The 24,594-nt window shown below is 34.8% G+C and overlaps 1 protein-coding gene across 2 annotated transcripts in view; it reads right to left on the minus strand.

Annotated features, from left to right (window-relative positions):
• Mcm10 (minichromosome maintenance 10 homolog) overlaps positions 1-24,594 on the minus strand; it is a 44,669-nt gene that overhangs the window by 15,086 nt on the left and 4,989 nt on the right. The window contains exons 2-8 of one of the 2 annotated variants that reach the window (XM_069836779.1): positions 22,123-22,561; positions 18,927-19,089; positions 16,974-17,125; positions 14,986-15,081; positions 10,825-10,984; positions 5,021-5,301; positions 1,446-1,563 (exon numbers count right to left, since the gene is read on the minus strand). In XM_069836779.1, the coding sequence (XP_069692880.1) occupies positions 1,446-1,563; positions 5,021-5,301; positions 10,825-10,984; positions 14,986-15,081; positions 16,974-17,125; positions 18,927-19,089; positions 22,123-22,553 (1,401 nt within the window). In that variant the 5' untranslated portion in view covers positions 22,554-22,561. Of the gene's footprint in view, positions 1-1,445; positions 1,564-5,020; positions 5,302-10,824; positions 10,985-14,985; positions 15,082-16,973; positions 17,126-18,926; positions 19,090-19,888; positions 20,091-22,122; positions 22,562-24,594 lie in introns of those variants that run through there. The other variant, XM_069836780.1, reaches the window with a different exon arrangement.

Genomic DNA, 24,594 nt, shown 5'->3' on the forward strand with positions numbered 1-24,594 from the left:
AATGACAAAATGGAAAAAAATATTGATGGAATGATGCAGTTGTCTAATGAAGGGAAAAATGGGAAAACCCCCAACTGCGACCTTGTCCGCCCAAGTGTCACTATGATTTTTCAATGAAAAATCCCAGACCTAGTCGGGACTCAAACCTAGATCATCTGCGTGACAGGCCAGAGGTCTGACCACTCAGCCACTGCAGGTGTTTCTCTATAGCTTAAAATATTAGCACAGATTTGTGCTTTAACATTAATATAAGGTATGTGAGGAATTGTGTTTCTTTTGTTTTTTAGAGGAAACACATGTTATAAAATTGTACAACTGCCCAATACATGATGGTGGAATGGTTCTAAAACAGAGAGTCCACTAAATTGTATGTAACCATTCTTTATTGTTTTACTGTAAACATTTTTAACATAATATACAGTGCACAACAAGAGATCATTAAATTACAGTAAACAATATGCAATATTTACTGTCATTCTTAACATATTAGTTGAGTATTTTGCCATGCCCATAGTGGTAGTATTACAATAGTCTCTATTCATTGCCAATTTACTTACTTTTCTCCAGTCCATTATATACAAAATCAGTCAAATCAAAGTTAGTTAAATCGTGAGTTTTTCGTACCTCCTTGACAAATACTCAGTATGAGAGGGAAATCCTACTTCCATATTATCTTCTTCCCAAAAAAAAAAAAAAATGAATGAATGAATGAATGAATGAATGAATGAATGAATGGTACTATGGACAATGATACGGCAATGGAATAAGATCTCAACAATCATTTTCAAAACTTCTTTTAAAAGATGACGAGTCACACCATCACATGCACAAGGACTTCACACTTTGGTCCATACCATTACAGATCAAAAATATATTATATAATATATCAAATAATCACAAGTAACCTAGTATTCCACTATTGAAAATGGCGCAAGGTCATCACTTGAGACAATATCAGATAAACTAAAAACAAAAAAAGACACACCATCTCTACCTATAAGAAGGATCACTTGCTAGAGGATGAAACTGCTTTGAGAGTAATAATAATGTGAATCAAGCAAAATATGCATGAGAGTAATATGAGTAGCTTAATATCAAAGGCGGACATCTGACCTTCAGATGAAATTTAGATAATGTGGATTCTTATACATTTTTTCATGCTTTTTTCAGTTATGGTGAAACTATATAGAAACTCTAATACTACATTTATAAAAATAAATTGTTTTAAAATACTACAAAGAACACTGTGAAACAAAAAAGTGCCTCTAGATCAAAACTATGGAGACGACAGATGTCAGTCTTTGATATTAAACTACTCATATGACAACAGAGTAATAAACCAGTTAATTCGCAAAAGATTAATCAGTATACACAAGATGGCTCAATGCATTGATCAGTATCCTACTACTAGATAAAATGGAGAAAATTAAAAATAATTTCCTTACTTTTGCTTGTTCTTTCTGTGCTTTACTTATGGGAGCATTCAAGTCAATTTCGTCACAACCTCTGTCAAGTTTCGGAATATCAGGAGTGACAAACTTCTGGTTTGCTGGATCTCGCACTCTACAATATAAACAGTACAGATTCAAAATATAATATCAGCATAAAGTAAATACTCAGAAACAGACTTTTTTCAAATTCAAGAAAATGGTGGAATACTCAAAAGTCTACAAAATCAAATTATGATTCTCGCTCTGCAGAGGTTATATCAGCGTCGCCAGTGTGCTGGAATTTTTTCCCATAGGAGTTCTTTTACATGCCAGTAAATCTACTGACATGAGCCTGTCGCATTTAAGCACATTTAAATGTCATCGACTGGATTGGGATAGAACCTGCAACCTTGAACACTATACCGAATATGCTACCAAGGCCAACTCACAAAAGTCTATTTCTGAAAACATTCACTGGTATATAAATACCAGTATTATCCAAAATGTTCAGGTTTTGTATTACTGGCATGAAAGTATAAGCGACATTAAGAGATACTGCTCAGATGTAGTGTCGTGATATTGCTTTTAATGTGCAAAATACGTAACATCACAATATACAGTAAAACTTCATTTAAAAAAAAAAGTATAATTCAAATTATATTTAATAACATACAAAATAGCATTTGAAGACTATATGAGAGAACAAGTTAAGTCAATTTACTAAAATTTTACAACACAAGTATAGAGCTTCACAGATAAGCCATCTTTGAGTTTATAATACAGTACCAGTACTCAAACTTATAACACATATTCTTGAAGAATATAAGATGATTTGTACAGCCAAAGCTGGCTGTTATATTACATTTCCAACTCAAATCCAGGAAATTTTACGACACTGACTTACTTTTTTCTTCCATTGTGGTCTTTATTTAATAACATATAATTATTATACAAAGGTCAGTTATTTTGGACTACTTGCTCCTAAGGAATAAACCAAGCCCTCAAATTTTGATCATTATTCTATAATTTCTTCAGTCACATCATGGTGTGTTACAAAATGTTTCACTGTTTCTAAAACACTAACAACGTCAATAAGGACACAAGACTGGTGGAGAAAAGTGTGCACAGCTTCGAATTTCCACGAATTTCAAAGTGGGCCGCATTTTAACAATGAACACAAACTGCATTTTTACATTCTTACATTTACAAAGCCAACCTAATACTTACTTACTTACTGGCTTTTAAGGAACCCGGAGGTTCATTGCTGTCCTCACATAAGCCCGCCATTGGTACCTATCCTGAGCAAGATTAATCCAGTCTCTACCATCATATCCCACCTCCTTCAAATACATTTTAATATTATCTTCCCATCTACATCTCACAAAGCCAACCTAATTTCGAACAAAATTAATTTAGAGCATATAAATGATGTTTCGTATTTCCTGGGTTTTAAAATATGATCGCTTAAATGTAAAAAACGTATAATCGAAATAAATTAACATAGGAAGTTGATTAATTTTCCTGGAACTTCAGAAAATGATGTATAAGTGTGAAAACCATAAAATTATGAAAGGTATAAAAGAAGTTTTACTGTTTCATGTTGAAATAGAATATATAGAGACAGATGAACACACCAAAATATTCATAACCATTAAAAAACAAAAAAGTCACAGATAATAAATTATCTGCGAGAAATATATGGAGTGGAAGTGAGATAATCCTGCAGAATGAAAGAAACGATAGGGTACTCTTAAATGAATAGAAAACCTATATTACGTTTTGTGATTAAATGCATGGTTAATTATAAAATTAATGGGAAGTTTCAGGAGTCTGGCAACATTGCCGCTAACACAGTTCTCTTATTTCTCGTAATACAGATGTAAGAGCTCAACGAACTCAGGTCTGTCTCCCTACATGAACTACCTCCCACCTTCCACTCTGGCTACAATGTTGCAACCTAGTTGCAGCATTCAGTGGCCTGAAATTAGAGATTTTTAAATTAAATTTACACGAAAACCGTCCATGCTATTGAAATATGCCAGACAGATAAATAATTCTTTATTAGATTTTTTATCAATATGGACGAAAATCACGATTCTACTCGCAATAGTTACTGCATAAGAGCGCATTAAACATTTCGGGGGGGGGGGGGATATTTTTTTTCTGAGAAAACTGTAAATTTTCCACTAATATATTATTTACACTTTTTGTTACATACAACAGGAGCTATATGTTCACAAAATCTGCAGGATTATTTCACTTCTACTCTATATTTTTAATTCCCATTTCTCTTATACAAACTGCCAAAAAAACTACGAGAAAATAAAATCTTTTAAGAAACAAATAAGAAATGCAGAAAAGGCAAATACAGAAATATTTTCGAGAATTTTTTTCCGTACAGGAACTCAGAGAAGCAATACAAGACACCAATAGCAAGAAGATCAGGGCCACGCAACATTTTCCCAGAATTTATGGAAAATCTATGGACTAAGGCACCCAAAATTCTCCTCATAATGTATAACAAATTTTGAAGCCCAAATAGTGATCTTACTTCTGATTGGGCCAAAGCCATATAATTAAAAAAAAAAAAAAAAAGGATAGGGAGAAATAGGTTCCTACCGTTATATTACAGAAAATAATATTTATTGTTTCTGCAGTACCTTTATTGCTTAAGAAATAATGTGAACCTGAGGTCCAGAAATGGATGTGTGATAGGGGTTGCGGAAAAAACCTACCCTCAATTCAAATTATGACAACCTGAGAACAGAGATACAGAGTAGTAAAATATGACATGTTTACACAATTTAATATATCATTCTACAAGTCGGACATGAGCAATATGCAAAAACAAGTAATATTTTCGAAATAAGGGCATTCGATTCGACTATTATAACATAAAATATTCCATGCTGCAATATCATCACATGCCTGTGTTTTGCCGACAATATGAAGTCCCTTCAAACCTTCGAGTACGAATGAATAGAAATTTTCCTCTTTGATCAAGATTCCACCATAACACACATGCTTTGCAGCACAAGAAGTATTCGGAGATATAATTACCAGCACCATCCTGTTCTCCAGTTATGGATACATGTGATTTCTATCCATGGGGAACATTAAAATACAAATTTAATCCTCACACAACAGAAAACTTAAAATGTAATATAAGAGCAAAAATTGTAATAATTTCTATACAAGAACTTAGGAGGGTCATGAGTGCTAAGAATGTCTATGTGTCGAAAAGTGCATTTCGACCAGGAGGGTCATGAGTGCTAAGAAAGTCTGTGTGTCGAAAAGTGCATTTTGACCAGGAGGGTCATGATTGCTAAGAAAGTCTGTGTGTCGAAAAGTGCATTTTGACCAGGAAGGTCATGAGTGCTAAGAAAGTCTGTGTGTCGAAAAGTGCATTTTGACCAGGAAGGTCATGAGTGCTAAGAAAGTCTGTGTCAAAAGGTGCATTTTGCCCAGGTTTCAGGTTCCACGTTTGCATGTGCATGTCTTTGATACGAGCATGTGGTTGCAATGAATATCAACTACCAGTAATCATTCAGCCAACCACTACTGATATCCCAATAATATTTGTAACTCACAGTGAGACAGCTGAATATTCATCATTCACCGAGACTGTGGATGTAGTTGTCTGTACTCCTTTCTGCAGTTTGAGCAATCTTTCAGAATCACTTTGCTTTTGAATCAGTGGTTTTGATTGTTTTGTTAGCATTGTTGACATTAATTGTTGTGTCCGTAATGGAGTTCTAGTGTTGACATTCTTTGACAGTGACAGGGACCTCAGGCGCTGATCATCCTTTTCCTGTTGTTTCCAATTACGCTTGGCAGGAATGGCAGTAAAACTCTTTCCCGCATAGAATACCTTCAGAATAGAAATATTATTATATCATTTAACAGATAAATCTCAATATTTTACCTTCAATTGTACTGGCGCCAAAATCTACGATACAAAATATTAATAAACATAAGTAGTCCAAACATAATTTATTCACCCAATTTAAGGAAGGAGATACTGAAATGTTATGCCTCCTTGTTTCAAAAGTTTGTCGCACTTTCTGCAGTTCCTGCTGAGAAATGGAAGCAATCTTTCTCTAGGAGCGATTTTCCAGTTCTTCCAGCGATTGAGTTCCCGAAGTGAGGGGATCACAAATTGCTACAGATAATTCTCTTTGAATATTCTATGAAATTCGTCATAAAATAGTTGGCTGTACGTGCTGTCAAAGATTTCTGTTGGAGGAGGAGTATTCGTTTAACTTTTTTCCAACAGGATTATGCAACAGCACATGCAGAGGAAAATTTGAAGACTACCGTCATATAATATCCAAGGATAAAATTTTATCAATAGAATGTGTGGCCCCCATCAATTTACAACATAACTCCTTTTGATTTTCATCTTTGGGGGAACTTCTCACAAAAACAAAAAGTACATAAATAACCCCTATATCCAGAAAGAACTGAAAAATTGCATTCAGAATACACTGGGAACTGGAATGAGTGATGAGTTGCGTCTTAAACTTTGCAAATAATTGGAACAACAAGGCAGACAGTTTTGGCACATCCGTTTTCAATTTTGGTGAGTAAATGATCTTTTCTTTGCTTGTATTTAGTAACATTTCACATTAATTGTTTGTGGTTTGTCAAACTGCCAATAATGTGCTGCTTTTAACCAGCATCAGCAAGTGGCTAAAGCAAGAGTTGGATCGTCATGTTGCAGTTTCTCTAGAATCAATTCCCCCAGTACCTCATTACTCACTAAAATTTCAATGCTCATATTAATTATAGTCACTACAATGCCAATTACCTGTTGAACACAATTTCAGTTATGATTCATTTTTATTACACCAATTAAAAATATAAAATACTTATAATACCAGACAAGGGCTGATTTTTTTTCAACCGAGATTTTCCCGAAAAACATGTCAATCTAAGTATGATATACAATTTCTGTATTCTATTTGGGGGTGAAAATGAGTCGTCATCTTCTTGTGGGGGTCTGTGTCACAAAAAATATTTTGATAGAAAATCCGAGAAACGTCTGCTGTATAAAAAGATAAAAGGTAAGCAGATTTTTTTTAGCTTACCCAGTATTTACACCTTAGGCCGGGAATACAAGGACACGCTGTGGCAATAACGTGGCATTACATGTAATCCGCGGAGTAAATTGTGCACTATCGAACAAGTGGTGCGCACGATACGAACCATCTGACAACACGCAAGCCTCTAACACCTTTCTAGTTCCATTCTATCTCGCACGATGCAAGAGCATGGAAAACAGGGAAGCTTTGCTAACTGCTATTTGCGCTTTCGTAGTAGTAGGATACATTTTCAACAGAAAGAGACGTAGACCTACGGATTGTACAAGGAACAGCTTTGGAGTAATTTTTTAAGTGCTATAAACTTTCAAGACATCAGCGACCAATATAAAAACCTTAGGACTATTCAGATGATATCCAGCAATTCTGGAGAATTATTGATGAAAATCGGACCAAACTTTAAAAAATCAGCCACTAACATGCGAGAACCAATCTCAAGTCAACGGCAACAAATCCCTTTGTGTTTGCGAGAGAAAGTGACAGGAAATGGATTGCTGCGTGGCATTTGAGGTGTACACATTCTTGCCACAGCACGTGCTTGAAATCGCATACAAACAAGCAAACGAAGCCCCAAATTCTGTTCAACCCTTGTTGCATTACTGCCACGGCACGGCCATGTATTCCCGGCCTTAGCTTCGCCACTGGACTTTCCCTTGATAACCTCTAGAGAGGGGCAATAGTTAATTAGATCCCAAATAAGTTGTCTCTTCAAGTTCTGATTTGCAGTTGTCTGGACTCTAGATCTGTCTTATATGTATATCAGTCGCCATACTTATGTATGAATTACATATCATTCTGAGATGGCGATTTCTCAGAGCTGTGATTTTGGAACTATAGTCACAGTCAGAATCAGTGACAAACCTATCACAGCGACAATATCACAGGTCTGCAAATCACACCCCATCACTACCATAAAGAGGTGAAACTTTGAAATGTAATTTCTGAAGTATTGCAACTCCATAAACAGCATATGCGAGTCATATCAGTGCTAACAGGATTGAAAAGGATTGTCAGTAATTTCCACGATCACTGCATTCAGGGGATGTTGCTGCAATGAATTAGGGAAAATGTGATATATCAAAATTCAGTTACTATCACAGTAGTTTGTGATTCCACTTATCATGTAAACAAGGTCTCTAGCACTCCAGCATCACACTTATTTTTCAAACAAATTTAAGGTCATTTTACCCAGAACAGAAACATAGGCAATGTACAGTAGCGTGCAAATTAATCGGAACAACGTAATTACTTATGCAAAAACACTCAAACGGGATAAAAAAAGGATCTGAGACATACCTCAATAATCTATGTGGCATCTCTTGTTCCTAATAACAGCTCTGAGACGATTTGGCATGGATTCCACTAATTTCCCACAAATATTCTTCATTTCTTCATCGCGAAACCATACACCAATGAGGGCAGAAATCATCTTCTCCTTTGTAGAACAATCCATTTTTTGCATTCTTCTTTTGCAAATTGACCACAAGTTCTCAATGGGGTTGATGTCGGGTGAGTTGGCTGGCCAGGGGAGTACCTGAATATTCTTCTTGTTGAAGAATTCTGTAGCTTTTCGAGACGTATGGCATTGTGCCAGGTCTTGTTGGAACACACCTCTGCCATCCGGAAATGATTTTTGCAACTGGGGTACGATTCTGGTTTCCAATAAGTGAATATATTTGTCAGAATTCATCATTCCCTTGATAGGTATTAATGCTCCAGGCCCTTCATGTGTAAAACAACCCCAAAACATTACTTTAGGGGGGATTTGGGTGCTTGTTGGAGATGAGCTGCTGTTACTTTTTCGGATCCTTTCCATATGTAAGAAACACGGTGGCCGTGGACCTTGAAATGAGACTCATCGGAAAAAAGTACATTCTTCCAGTCATTCACTGTCCAGTGTTGATGTAATTTTGCCCACATTAAGCGTTTTTTGCACATAACAGGAGTTAGCAGTTGCTTCTTAATAGGCTTACGAGCCCTTCGTCCAGCTTCCAAAAGCCTACGCCACACTGTTGTGATGTGAATATTCGCCCCAGTGGTAGCCATTAACTCACGGGTTAAGTCGACAGCAGTTAGTCTAGGATTTAATTTACTTTTCCTGACAATTAAATGATCATCTGCAGGTGAAGTCTTCATTTTCCGGTCACAGTTTCCTTTTCTCTGGGGTATGCTGGATCCAGTCTCCCTGTATCGTTTTATGATCGAATTAACAGTAGCCAAACCGATGTGACATTCTGCAGTAATTTGCCTCTGTGTCATAGAAGAATGCTTTGCTAATGTTATAATTTTAGACCATTTTCGTGGAGTTGTATCCATTTGTGAAGACGACAGAATGTACACAGGATTGCAGTATTAAGTCTTCAACACAACTGAAATGCTTATAAGTACAAAAGACAGGCAAAATGTCACATATTATAAAAAAAAATAATGACAGACCTTCAACAATGGAATTACACGTATTACAGATGTCAATTAAAGCGGTATGAGCAGCTGTGAGGCCAACAATGACAGAAAATGTAAAAATATGTCGTGTTCGGATTAATTTGCACGCTACTGTAAAATGAGCAATGTTCTATACAAATCACTCTAGCAATCTGATTGTGCTGGTAAGGAATGTGGTTGCCAGAGGGTGGGGGTCGAGAAAGAGAGAGGGATGGGGAAAGATATTTACATTACAACTTGCTTACATTAACACAACCCCTGCGAGAGCAATGCCTGTTTAATATCAATTATTGTTTTTGCATAATTTTTCAGCTTTCAATTGGCAGTCCTGTCTTCGAATTTTCAGCTAAGAAATGCATGCAGTCCCTGACTGCTACTATTGCTGATGAAACATTACAGTACAGCAGACAATACTATGACTCTTGACAATTTTAATGAGGTCTGGTCTGAGAATAGAGAATGTGGTAGCCAGATGACCTATTCCATTAAAAGGGTTTGAATACATTACTACAATAACATGGTACTCTCTTACAGCCACATGGGAGACATCTATAATCAGTAGGAGATGAGGGGGGGGGGGAAATGGGAATGAAATGAAAATATGACAAAATTTTTTAGGAATTATGTCATATCTGGTCTCTGCTTTCAAGTAGTAAATAGATGTAGCAGTAGCAGTAGTAGATGATGATGATGATGATGAAAATAATAATAATAATAATAATAATAATAATAATAATAATAATAATAATAATAATAATAGTAATAGCAGCAGACAAGAGCAGTAGCAGTCTAACTGTAAAAGTTTCTAAGGTAGTTGTAAACTAGAACTTTAAGTTGTTCCACCTTGAGGCCTGACAACAAACTTGAATATGTCAAAGACTAAATTGTAAGCACTGAGCATGTGAATTATGTTATAACTGGAACTTGGAAAATTCAGCTGGCCGAAATTTTGTTTCTGGGTTTGTACAATGTGAGTCTTATGATTGTTCTGGTAGTTCCCGCATGCTGGCTCCTGGCAAGTAATAGCATAAGAACAGGGACTATACCACGCACTCCACAGAGAAAAAAAGTCCCAGCTATACAATGGGCATGCATGCAAGAAAATAACAGATATTATAAGTACATAAAATTTAACAAAATTGATATTGCTTGCCACATTAGAGCAGGTGCTCGAAATGTTCTCCATTAGCATGGAGAGAAGCACTGTAGTGTGAGGTGATGTTCCTATTCACGCTCTACAGTTCATCCTCGATATTTCTTGGAATTTCTCTGCTAACTGAATTCTTCAGCTCGTCTAGTGATCGAGGGTTCGTTTCTGTACAACCTAACATTTAAACATTTAATATATTCCACAAATAATAGCCACAAGGTATCAAACTGAGCCACAAACCTGCACTAATTATGTACTCTCTAGCATCATTAAGCAATTCAATAATTTATTGAATTACAAGCTGTATATACTATATCCCCATCCTGTTGAAAATATCTAAGTTCCCTTTAATTTTCTGTTAATTGTGGAAAAATAATTAGTTGAATGTATCTCGAAGAATTAATTGTGACTCGGAAAAAAAAAGCAGTCCCACAATTCTTGTTGCACTAACTGCAGACAGATCACGCTAAGATATCAAAATAAACTATACTGGCTCGCAATAAACCCTCGGTCGCTTGCTGTTGTGTCATCCACATGCAACAACCTCTGCACTAGACTGTGCACACTGTAGAGTGCATGACATTGTCTTGTCTCTTATGCCATTGTATGCTGGAAGTCAGCATGTAGAAAGTACGTGGACAACTGTAAGAACTGTACTGTATTTATAAAATTGACTTATGATCGATGTCAGTGTACTTACCTCATTCTTGCCAAGCACTTTATTCCGAATGTTTACCAGACCACCAGACTGCAATTCCGCCCTTGAGGAGCACTTGCGGTACTCTTGTTTCAAGTGGTACACACAGTACTCACACTTACTCTTATTCACTATGGATGTGCAGTTATCACCATTCTTTTTCCTGTTAACCAGGAAAAGAGCATGTGTGAACCTAATCATACAGTGTATGAAAGTGTGTGTGTGTGTGTGTGTGTGCGTGCGTGTGCGTGTATCCAATGGTTACCCATTTCACTTGTGTGATTGTCCCAGACAAAAAATTCGATACAACATTTTCCATTAACGATCTGTTACATTCTTAACCTCAATACACCACAACAAAGTGAGATTGAAAGACAGCCAAGAGCATTAACTCAAACGATAAGAGTTTTCACAAATATATACATGGATAAAATTTACAAAGCAACTGGAAGAGAACAATAAAGGAAACTAGTTTTGCAATAGTGAAAAATAAGATAAAAACTAAAGAGAGGTGACAAATAACTGGTTAGAACGGGAAATTTATTTGCAAGAGAGAAGAATATTTGGAAGAGTGAAAAAGGTATTTCAGAGAACCATTAAGTATAGAGCATATGAATGAAATTGGAGTTGATATATTTGAAAAAGGAACTGAAAGTGAATTAAACAGTGTTAATTGGGAATTGCAGTGCAAACAATCTAAGCACACAGGTGGAATGATTAAAGCTGGAGGACCAATTGGTTACACAGTCACAGTCATAAGGAATACTTGGAGAACTAATTAAATTCCAGAGCACTGCGGTAAAGGGGCAATAATACTCAAATACAAGGAGGTAGAGCAAAGTGCCAAAACTGTAGAGGTATCACACTCCTCAGATGAGAGGATACCTCCAAATTGATTAGAACGTGAAGTTCAACCAAAGTTAAACAAAGGACATGATGCATTGCTACAACAGTCTTGATTTTTGTAGCTCGACAGTTGATAGAGAGCATTTTCGAAAAAGCATATGATATAAACAGAATAAATAAAACATGAAAGAGCTTAATAGACCTGAAATAGCAGGAAAATTTTTAAATACAGTATACTGGTAATAAAGGAAATAGACACCACATACAGTATATAGTGTCGGAACTGCAGAGAACTTGAAAAAACAATTAGTGGGCTAAGACAGTGTTCTGGTGGCAATACTGTTTAGCGTGGTTATGGACGAAATGATTGACGAAATTAAAGGAAATTCAATGGAGACAACATTTATGGTTTTATCATATGCATATGAAATAATGATTTGGAGTAAAGGAAGAAGAATTTGAACAACAAATATGCTTCATGAATATTTCTGTGTTGTATTAAGTATTGATACTAAAACTTCGTGTTGTACTAGTAGATTATATTGTAAAACTCTTCTGTATATATTTCAACTAGACTATGACTATAATTAAGAATTTTCAGTACTATTAAGATTTTTTTTTTTTCGTGTGACATGTTCCATATTCTAGCTGTGAAACGATGTACAAATACCATGGAATGTAAATAAATACAACTACAGTGATGAGTACAATCACAAATGAATATGGAAAAAAGTTGCTATGAAAACAGCAAGAGACTGGCGTATAAGTAAACAAACAAAAAAAAAAAGAGTAAATAATACAGTATAGTAAAGGCAGTAGATAATTTCTTGAACTTGGAAAATGAAATAAATGTTGGAGGAAAAGTGAAGGATAACTTAATACAAAAATGCAAAATAGATTTAAATTTTACCACAGCTTGAAAGACTTGCTATAGAAAAAGGATGCACCAAACATTGTAAAATCAATCAAAAAAGGAATCAGAAACATGGGTATTAAAATTAAAATACATAGAAGAACATCGCAGAGCATACTAAGGAAAACAAGAAGGAACAAGATCATGAATAGAAGTATTAGAGAGAAACTGGAATATTGATTACTGATAACAAAAATAAAGATTAAAATGATTCTATCACATCAAAAGAATTAAAAATATACAACCTCAAGATTAGCCCCAGAACTGAAAGTAAAATGAGGGAGACCAAGATCAAGATGGAAAAGAGAGATCAAATAGAGAAAACATGGAAAGAAAGGGAGGAGCTAAGGAACAATTGGGATGAATGGAGGCTCTTCACACACTCAGAAATTATGCGACACGATTACTATACAGGTGTAACACAAACATTAAGCAACTTTCAATAACACTCGAAGGAATTCCAGTTGCTTTTGTGTCTACTCAACAGTATAGTTTTTACAGTGCAAAGTTATAGTGATTTTACCATTATAATAAAATAATCTATTATTTCTCTTCTGTCTGGTTGTAATTTATTAACACAATCTATATAGTGAATATCAGTATCTATTAAAACATATCCACTTATTTCCGTAATGTTCTGTAAATGCTGTAAAACTAATTGTAAACCAACATATTTGCTAAAGAAAAAGGAACACACTTTTAAATATTCATCTGAATTGTACATAAATGTGAGAAACAACAACGGATATGTTCTAAAAACTTGCAACCCTTATATCCAGATTTAAATCCTGACAACATTACAGTAAATAGAAATTCACCCACTATGAAGTTATAACCATTCACTCTACCTAACTGACAAAAAGAGAAGGCAATCAATATTTGTTATCACATATTCCTTTTCCTGCACTTCTTTATCTACTCTGTCAAGTGCAGTGGATGTTAGCTTATAAATGTAATGCTAATGCAGCAGCAGTTGCATCAATGCGAGCAGTGTAATTAATAGACACCGGAAAAATATGAAATTTCATATTTTACACCAAAAGAACTGGAAAGAACATGTTATCAGGATGGAAAGAGACTTCCGAAATTAGCAATGCAGTATCAGCCACAGGAAGACCGAGACATTGTTGGAGCCATCAAAATCACTTTACTTTATAAACTACAGGCAACAATTCCTTTTACAAATGTTCATGATAATGATGACATCATTAATAGCAGAGTATTGAGAATGATAATTTTTGTGTTTCATCATGAGTAGAATCGAAATGGAGATATTTGTTCTTTCTTACTTCATAATATTTCGTAAAAAGTTTCATATTACGAATAAATCTTCATATTCATTCATATTTCCAACACCAAGTCCTTTCTTTGATGTATTTCCCACCTACTGTGGAGTCTTGGAGACAAGCTTCAATCTTCTTAAAGGGCTGGTTTTATTTCTAGATAACGCTTCATCTCATCTTGATTCAATTCGAAAATGTGAAAATGATTCTTCTGCTCATAAACATATCATCTGCTTGTCAGCCTTCAGTTCAAGGCAAAGTAACAAGTTTCAATGTTCATTAAAAACAAAAGGTTTTGAAGCAACTTTTGCCAAAACTGAATGATGTTCAATAAGCAAGCAACCCCTCCAGCTGCATCAACATGCTAGATACAATTCTGTGGATTGCATTAGCCATTACACGAATCACACCTCAAACCGTATGGAACTGTGTTGTTGAAAAAACACATTGAAACCATGAAGGCTCAGGAAACTGCCTACTATGAACTTGTCAAACTTCCGATACCATTTGGAAATGCAGCAGTCTCTCATGTGACACTTGATGGTCACTGAGAATTCACTCATGGACAAGGTGATGCTGTTAGATACTTCAATGCTGCTGATGATGAAAAGATGTAGCTAAATATTGTCCCGTCAGTGAATCTGTTATTACAAGTGAGACGTTAACAGAATAGGTAAAGAAGGTGAAAAAAACATTTTATAGAGGTAGGTAATGCCCAAGGTTTCAAATTCACTTCTGATGCAGAAATGTATCTTGAAAATACAAATTAGAAAGTGACAAGGAAACAGACAAATATTTCAGCCAAATTTTTCACTCGGGATTATTATTACTACTTACTATTTTATAACGTAATTCTATATTCACAATATTATCACAATTACTAAGAAATAAAAAAAAATATATTAAGATGTGTGTCAAAATACGATAGCTTCGTTTTATGTCATTTTTCCAACAGCAGACAATTTCTAATTCCCAGAAGATGTCTGGTGTTTCATTGTATAACCAAGAAATATGATCATGTAATCATATTATCATTATTATTATATCTTGCATACAAAATATTTACCTAACATTTATCATATGCTTTACCGACAAATTCGTTCAGGTTCGCAAATTACTTACCTCGCTCTACAAATTCCCATATCCTTCGAAGGTCCCAATATTAAAACTCGTTGAGCATTATCTATAGAAAGAGTGGCTTCATCACCACTGCTGTCCCTGAAAAGTAGGAAATAATGCATACAGATTGATCTGCTTCTAGCTGCCAAAAACGTCTTCAAAATGAAGTCACCTATGATTCAAAAGCTTTAACCTTTGTAAAACAGAGCTCTCTCCTGAGGCCTTGAAGCATTAATGTTTAATTCAGTGCCAGCTCTGAAACTGTGTGGTATGAGGAAGTGGGGAGCAGGTGACGTGACTCAGTGTGTGTGGCTGTACAAGCATTAGCTCTTGAGTCTTACACCATTACCCAATTATCGCTTCCATACCACATTCCTGCCCAGTATGGTACAGTCTTACATCATCACCCCTATATCAGTTCCACACTGCAATCTTGCTCAGACAGTAGCTTCATTACAGCCCAATCAATGTTTTTCCTGTAAGTACTCACAAACGAAATTGCTTTAAATCATAGCCACTTCCAATAGATACAGAGTAGCTTCAAAAGCAGTATCCAGGAGCGAGAGCCAATAAGAAGCCTTAGCAATCAACAGTCATACGAGCATATGATACAGGCTTATAGCAATCTCATTATCAAACACTTTGAAGCGAATTTTCTCAAGAGAATAACCTTTCGTACTATGTATGAATGAGTTGCCAAAAACGACTTTGACCATATCATGTGAATTTGGTTTAAAAATTGCTTCAACTTCCAAGGAGGGAGGGGACGTTGAGTTTAGCTTGGGGTTTCAACACTTTGTTACAGGAAATCCTACAATTCTAAACAAAACTCAATTTACCAATAAAGCATGAATTCATCTGAGTGGCAATGCCAACTCACAAAATGTGTGGGGTATGGGCAGAAGAAAATATGAAAGAGTTGCATTTACAATACAAAAAATTGGTATGTGTTGAAATTCATCTTCGAGAAATATTGCCAGTTCGACTGTTTGAACGTACTACAATTACCAAAGAGCTTCAAGCTCCACACTAAAAATGCAGTAAATTTCTAAACCGATTGAGAAATTATGAAATATTGCAACATTACTTCCAAAATATGTCAAACTCAAAATACAAAGGAAGAGACAGTGTAATATTAAATACAGCAAGATCCCCAAAATTAAAAACAACATCTTTCCCAAGGGAAAACTACATAGAAACAAGTCTCGCACATAGAATTTTAAGAAACCAAACAACTGTTTATAACTATTTATATTTTTTAAAGATTATTTTGTGATTAAATTGTGAACACTATAAAAAATGTGACCCTATTGTCTATTTAAGGTATTACTATAATGTCTCGTACGAGTGCAGTTCTCAAGCAAGTTACACATCAAAAGGTTGCAACCATTAGTGAAGATACTTAAAAGAAATGAATCCCACATCGAGAACTTCTTTAATATCAGAGGGATCATTATCAGTATCATCTATGTATGAAAGGATAGGGTTCGAGGTATATGTATAAATTTCGTTTCAAAGTAAGTACGATAAAGTAACTTAACGAAGAACTGTTTGGTGCCTCTATGTGAATAACACAATAAAATTGTGTCTTCTAGACCCAGTAACAAGTCAGAATCGTACAGTGAACTCTGAAGAGCATTTGTATGACTCGTCACTCCAAAAATGTGAGAACACACAAAAACGTTCTCGGTTCACAGATGAAACAAGCTGAAATATAAAATAATAAATGCAACATATATTCTTCCTTCATTCATATATAAAGTCTTATGTACATAAACAGTTGTGAACAAAACATAACGTCCTAGGTAGTTCTAGGAAGAACTCGAGGCACTCCCCCCTTACCGCCTATTGTAAATATCAGTGAACAAAATGCAAACCTTCTCCCCTCACAACTACTGTCTATTGCAAAAATCACTTAGAAAGTTGAGCTGCCTTGAGGCAATGGAGTGGAACAAGGACATTATGATTTGTCTCGAACTACATATATTTACCTGTTATCCAGAATACTTGGATTCAGAATAGCTATAACTGTTCCCTCTTTTGTTTTCCATAGATCTTTTGCTGCAGCACGAAATAGAAACAAAGAAAATGTCTTAATATCTTCTTTCAAGTCGGTCAGCTTCCATATGTAGTACTGAAAACCCTGAAATAACGTAACGTTCTTAAATCTCTGTTATCGTGGTGCACCAGTAAGCTACTCATCCTAGAGATCTACTATAATACTGAGGCTAAACAAATAAGAAAACTTTTCACTCTGCCTATTCAAAAAAACTCTCTTCCATACAGTAAAATTCATCTTAGCAAAAGTTCATTATTAGAAACACAGTAACTCAGAACAAGTCAATAACTTTTTCGCATCAAATTCAGTCTATTTACTGCAGATTTTATCAATGAATTTGATAGTGAAATCCCTTTCTCTCCAATCCTCAGTTTTATAGCAAATCTTATTTGAAATTTTACTAGTTAATATCTAGTGTAGTACTCCCAGATTACAATCAGTAAAATCAATAGAAAATGCAACTCACTTAAATGTAAATAATTCTACCAGTCATATTACAAGTAACAACGATAAAATGGTAAACTGGATACATACTACACCTTCTGAGGTTGTACATAGTGTTCGCAGATTGAGTAATTCTACTGCTAGAGATATTTGTGATATATCAAAGAGGTTTATGAAACAAGTATTTGATGTAACTCCAGTACCATTAGTTGATATTGTAAACAAAATATTTTCTGAAGGAATGTTCCCTGTGGAACTAAAAATATTTAAAATAATACCACTTCACAAAAAGGGAAGTAAACATGAGATAATAAACTACAGACAATTATCATTGGTACCAGTTTTATCCAAAGTTATTGAACATATTATGAAAAACAATTGTACGAGTTTTCCGAATAACAGTCTTTATTTTCCTATCACAATAAGGTTTTCTGCACATAGATCTACTATTGATGTATTAGAGAATGTGTTTACTTCTATTATTGAAGCTTGGGAGGAAAATAAGAATATAACTCTAATTATGGTGGATTTATCTAAGGCTTTTGATTGTTCAAGCCATGAGGTTATTATGGGTAAGCTACAAAAGTAGTAGTGGTAGTGGTAGTGGTGGTGGTTGTGGTGGTGGTGGTGGTGATCCTGTACTTGAGCTTACAAACTCCTATCTCTCTGGTAGATTACACACTTCAAAAATCACTAATTTTATACACAAATCACATTGCCCGACATTTCCTAAATCCTGAACAATTTGTGATACTTGATGTAAATCTGTATCATTAAGCCATGTACATTTTTTTTTCTTGTAGAAATATGAGAAAAATTGATTCATATAACAACAACAACAACAACAATAATAATAATAATAATAATAATAATAATAATAATAATAATATTAGGTAAGGTAAAGACAACCCAATGACAGGCCAAATCGCCCAGAGGGTGGCGACAGTTTAAGGCTGACAACCTTACAGACAATCAGCATTTAGTGACAGTAAGGATGTCAGTCCTACATGTGCTCGCAGCCTTCACCCCTAAGAAATAATAATAATAATAATAATAATAATAATAATAATAATAATAATAATAATAATAATAATGTTTCTGATAAAATAAAAGCCAATCCAATAGTTTAGTATAACACATGGAAAGGTATATTACCAAAAATTGTAACTTAACATTATCAATACCACACAAGGAGAAGGCAACCATGAGTAATTCTAAATCATAATAAAATCGCAAACATCACAAGTAAAAGTGCATCCCAATTCTCAACACTCATCACATATATATATATATATATATATATATATATATATATATATATATATATATATATATATATGCAACTTATGACTTATATGTATAGAACATGCGCAAGAATGTTTTATAAACTGTTGGATTACGACATTTAGCGCTGAAATCACTTCTATAGTAATTATCATACCTTCTGTGACATCTTCATTTGTGACTTATGTATTACAACCCCTGCAACTACCCAGTCAGCTGACGTATTTTCTGAAGATACATGGCGCTTCAGCCTTGCTAAAGGAATTGCTTCACGACTACTCATCTTCTCCTTCAACGTTGCTGATGAAACCAGAGGATTTCTGTAAAATGAACATTTAAATACAGTCGTCACACCTCCACACCTGTACCAGTACATTAAATGATACACATCTCAAGACACTTTCATAATTCTTCCATATCAGGGACTAAGAATATAAATAAAAGAATTTAATTTTCATGGGTCCTCACAATACAAGTAATTTAGCAATAAGTATAATTTTAAAAAGTCATTATGCAATACAAGTAAATGAGATTCACAAAATATTTTGATGTTTCATTCATTTCAAATCCTCGAGTTTATGTTGTCACTGATTTGGAGACTTCAAAACCTCTCTTCTGAAAACTAGCTATTTTGACTTCCAGTCTTACTCCCTGGCACGAAATAGTTATAATAGCCTATCAAGTGTGTTTATGGGCGCAGCAGTGTTACACCAACAATTATAAAACACTGCTAGTAATACTTATGAAAAAAATGAGTAAAAGAAGGTTTCAACAAGCTAAGTTGTAAGAAACTACGTTATGCATTTCTGCATGTGTCTGTGTATTGGTGTATTGTAAACATTTACCATAGAACTGAGATTCAATATTATAGTAAAACCATATTACTCATGATACTGCTGTTTGTAGTTTCCTTTCCTAAATTATTATTCGAAACACATGACGACGTGAGTAGCTGATTACTGTGATCTAAGTCGGGTTGCCACCTGTCCCGTATTTCATGTAAAAATTACGCGTCCCATATTAAGAGTCCTTGTCCCATAAAGTATCGACAGTTTTTTTTCCCTTCATTTTCATTGTCTGACTCCTTAATTCTCTGAATATTCAAACAAGAAGACTGACCTGGTTCAACCTACAGGTATCTGAGTTCAGTGTTCATATTATAGGCCTACTCTCTGATCGACCTATTGACATATAGGCTAGATATTGATAGTTCGTCACAGATATGACAGTGGTTATTTCCGTCTTTTCAGCCCGGAAGTAGTTAGTCAGGATAACCAGAGTGCAAGTAAGAAAGACGTCTTTGCCTTTGTTGGCTTTTCTGTGCTGAATTAATCAGTTTAAAAGCAGCTAAGCCAAATTCCAATTACACCTGGAAAAAAATGAGGTTCTGTAGTTTTTTATTGATGGTCTGTGGAATTAAATCATACATGAAATAATTACGAATATTTTTACTTGCAAGTAAATTAATTCACTACTACCACCACTATTACTATTAATAATAATAATAATAATAATAATAATAATAATAATAATAATAATAGTGTACAATATTAATGGAAAACAGCAGCTAATTACTATTTTTTAGGTTTTTCAGACCTGTCCCTTATTTCTGTGAAATGTCCCTTATTTTTAGTCTAGGCCTATGTCCTTTATATTATTCATCAAAAGGTGGCAACCCTAGATCTAATGAAGATGATAATCTCTCGTTTACTGCATTCCACACTGCTGAAGATAATTTCACTTCAAATAGATGTAGGCTAAATAACTTCGCAGAAATTGATACAAAACATATTTCTAAATGTAGTGCAGTAGTTTTTAATATTATTTTGCTATTTACGAAAATTGGCACCTAAGATTTATGGTATTCAAATGTGTTAGTGATTTGTAATGAGATTCTAGATACTGTACATCAGTGCTTGCCAAATAACAACAAAGTGAATGGCTTCGAGGAAGTGTTATAGGCCTACACAGTATTCATTTAAAAAGAATCACCTTTAGTGCTCAGTGGTGTAGTTTACCACTTTACAAAGAGTACTATCTGATTGATATGAAGTCAATGCAGATTCTGAGAGTAGCCTACATTTGTGACTATGAATAAAGAAAAACTGTTCTCTGCAAGAAAATGAAGTCTTTCTACTATCTCTATTTTACTAATGTCTAGGTAATGTTAATTTCACAAATTAATTCATTTACAGTAGTGGCAAAAAACCGGACTGACCCTTGTACCTGATTTCAGAGCCTTGTTCACTCCAGAGCACGATAGACTGGTAACTAAGACTTTCGTGGTTCGAATCCTGCCTGGGAAGGAAACTTTTTTTTTTGTTCCTTATTCAAATTTATTCCCAATACTTTTCGATTACAGCGATATTTTACTACTTAATTAACTTATTATTCCCAGAACATGAATTTTACCAGCAATCAAAAAGTATTGGGAATAAATTTGAATAAGGAACAAAAAAAAAAGTTTCTGTCCCAGGCAGGATTCGAACCACGAAAAGTTTTAGTTACCAGTCTATCATGCTCTAGAGTGAACAAGGCTCTGAAATCAGCTACAAGGGTCAGTCCGGTTTTTTGCCACTACTGTACATAGTTTTCTTTACGTCTGAAGTATTTTCAAGTGGAGGCATAATTTTGTAAATACTTTACATAACAAACTCACTATTTTCACTATTTTCGGAACTGCTGAATTTACGTAAATTATATAAATTAATTTGTGTACAGATATCATGAAGCTTCAATAATATTGTTCAAAGCCATTTTCAATTTAAGAAATTAGGTAAATCTGTAGCAATTTTCCACTCGATCATAGATCTATATGCAAGACAACATTTGAAAAAGAAAATTGCAACAACCAATTTTTCGAAGACTAATGTTCTATGTAACATTATATTTAACCCATTACTACAGTATTACCTGAGTAGGAATGATTGTATTTCATGTGCACATTTTCCGGCTATACTAAATCACTGATGCTGGAAATGAAGAAATTCTTCCAATAGTTTTGGAGGAATTGCTGGACACAGAGACTAAAATATGTAGGATTATTACTCTCTCTCTCTCTATATATATATATATATATATATATATATCAATGGTCCTGATATATAATAAAATGTTAAAATAACATGACAAATAATATAATTAAATAATGGAAATTATATTCAACTTGAATTTATCTCTATAATTTTTTATTTCATCTCTTACATTTTAATTTGTAATAGAATATGCAGTAAGAAAAAATAGTTTTAATAGCCAACTTAAAAGCAAAGAATATCATTCATTCCTCTCTACTTAGCCAACGTTCTGATTTCATTACTTAAGCCTATTATTAGACGAATATAAACTGTACTCACATAATTCGAATACCAAACACTGAATCAGAACAGGCATCAGCTGGTCGCTTCAGTGAGGAAATGGCTGAAGGTTTTGGAGATAGTGCAGGGATACTCTTCTTATTCCAGCTTAAGGTGCATTCATATTTAATGTCAGTATCTCTGACAACTGCTTCTCCTTTGTTTTTGAGCAATTTTTTCAAACTTTTCCCATACTTCGAATATTCATCATCTGAACTATCTGTGTCACCACTGTGCACTAGAGCTTCAAATTCTCTTGTTGGCATATCTTGTTTTTCTATCTGCTTAACAGCACTTGAACTACTGTGTTCAGTCTCATTTTTTTCAGTATCCTGTATGTCCATAAATGTCTTGAGAATAGACAATTCATCATTATCTTCGTCATTATGTTCATTTGATGGGGAACTAGTCTTCATATCTGTGCGAGACATATTTGTTCCTATTAATGAAAAATAAAAATATTAGAAAATATTGTACATAAAACAATCGACAACAGGCAATGAGATCCAATAACAACCCAAACTACATATGGGAATTTAAACAAACAAAATTCTGCATGTCAACATTTAGAGGGATGCTGACGAAACTAAGCAGTGTTCAATATTTTACAGGCAGACACCAGCAATACAGTATAACCTCTTGATTTATGTAATCATCCTGCATTGGACGTTTACAAGATGGAATACAGAAGAATGAGTCAGGACTTATAGTCATCCAATTTTGTTACTAATTGATAAATTCTAGATTCAAAGGTGCACACTTATAATCTGTAAAGCAGGAAGAGGAAGCTAAAAATTGGCTAATACAAAATCACTCAGAATATTTGCTAGGCCTACTGGTATCATCACATTTTAGTTGGTTATTTAGTGATGCTGTATCAACCACTTGGTTATTTAGTATGGCTGGGATTGGTGATAGAGAGATGGTTTTTGGTGAGATGAGGTCGAGGATTCGCCATAGATTACCTGACATTTGCCTTACATTAGAGGCCTTAAAACCATATTAGGACCACTACTCTTCTCTATCTACATTAATGACGTATCAAAGAACTTACAGTATTGCTGATATCACCTCTATGCCGACGACCTACAACTTTACATACATTCCAGACCCGATACGATCAATGAATCAATTGACAAGTTGAATTGTGACCTAGCCACTGTCTCCACTTGGGCGGCCAATTTCGGACTCGCACTTAATCCAAGACTCAAGCTATAATTATTGGCCATAAACGTTTAGTTAACTCTCTTAATAACAGTAATATTTCAGTTGTTACCCTTAACAACACGCTAATCCCTTATTCATCTGTCGTAAAAAATCTTGGCTTCTAAATAATCTAAATTGGAATTTTCAAGTTAAAGAAACGATAAAAAAAAAAGCTGTTCCTCTATTCACTGTTTGAGTCGCTTAAGAAACTTCTTGCCTCAGCAACTAAAATTTACCCTATTACAAACCCTAGTAATGCCGCATTTCGATTATTGTGACGTTTTGTTAAGTGACCTAAGTTCTGATCTGTCAGTCAAGTTACAGCGAGTTCAGAATATGTGCATCAGATACGTATGCAACATCCGACGATACAATCACATATCACCGTCCTTCGCAAGTCTTTCGTGGCTCCAACTTGAAGAACATAGAACTTTACACTCCTTGTCATCGCTCTTTCGAATTCTGCACACTTCAACACCAAATTACCTTTCGTCTCGTTTCTCTATCTATACTCTAACCACGACGTAAATACCAGATCACTTATCTGTGGCACGCTAAGTATACCTCTTCATAGAACATCTTGTTATTCATCACCTTTCACAGTATCCACCTCGCGACAATGGAATTCCCTGTCACAAAGTATTAGGGGCTGCAAGACAATAAACACTTTTAAAAATAGCTTAAAAGATAACCTTCTTAGCATTTCACTCCAATCATACTGACTTAAACTATCACTGTCTACATTGTTACTCCTTCCTTTAGACATGCATCCTGATAGTGCTGTATTTTCAAAATTGTCTCATAATAATCTCTTTCTATTTACTTACTTACAAATGGCTTTTAAGGAACCCGAAGGTTCATTGCCGCCCTCACATAAGCCCGCCAGCGGTCCCTATCCTGTGCAAGATTCATCCAGTCTCTATCATCATATCCCACCTCCCTCAAATCCATTTTAATATTATCCTCCCATCTACGTCTCGGCCTCCCTAAAGGTCTTTTTCCCTCCGGTCTCCCAACTAACACTCTATATGCATTTCTGGATTCGCCCATACGTACCACATGCCCTGTCCATCTCAAACGTCTCGATTTTATGTTCCTAATTATGTCAGGTGAAGAATACAATGCGTGCAGTTCTGTGTTGTGTAACTTTCTCCATTCTCCTGTAACTTCATCCCGCTTAGCCCCAAATATTTTCCTTAGCACCTTATTCTCAAACACCCTGAACCTATGTTCCTCTCTCAGAGTGAGAGTCCAAGTTTCACAACC

The sequence above is a fragment of the Periplaneta americana genome, chromosome 10 (genome assembly GCF_040183065.1).
Source record: "Periplaneta americana isolate PAMFEO1 chromosome 10, P.americana_PAMFEO1_priV1, whole genome shotgun sequence".
Lineage (NCBI taxonomy): Eukaryota > Metazoa > Arthropoda > Insecta > Blattodea > Blattidae > Periplaneta > Periplaneta americana.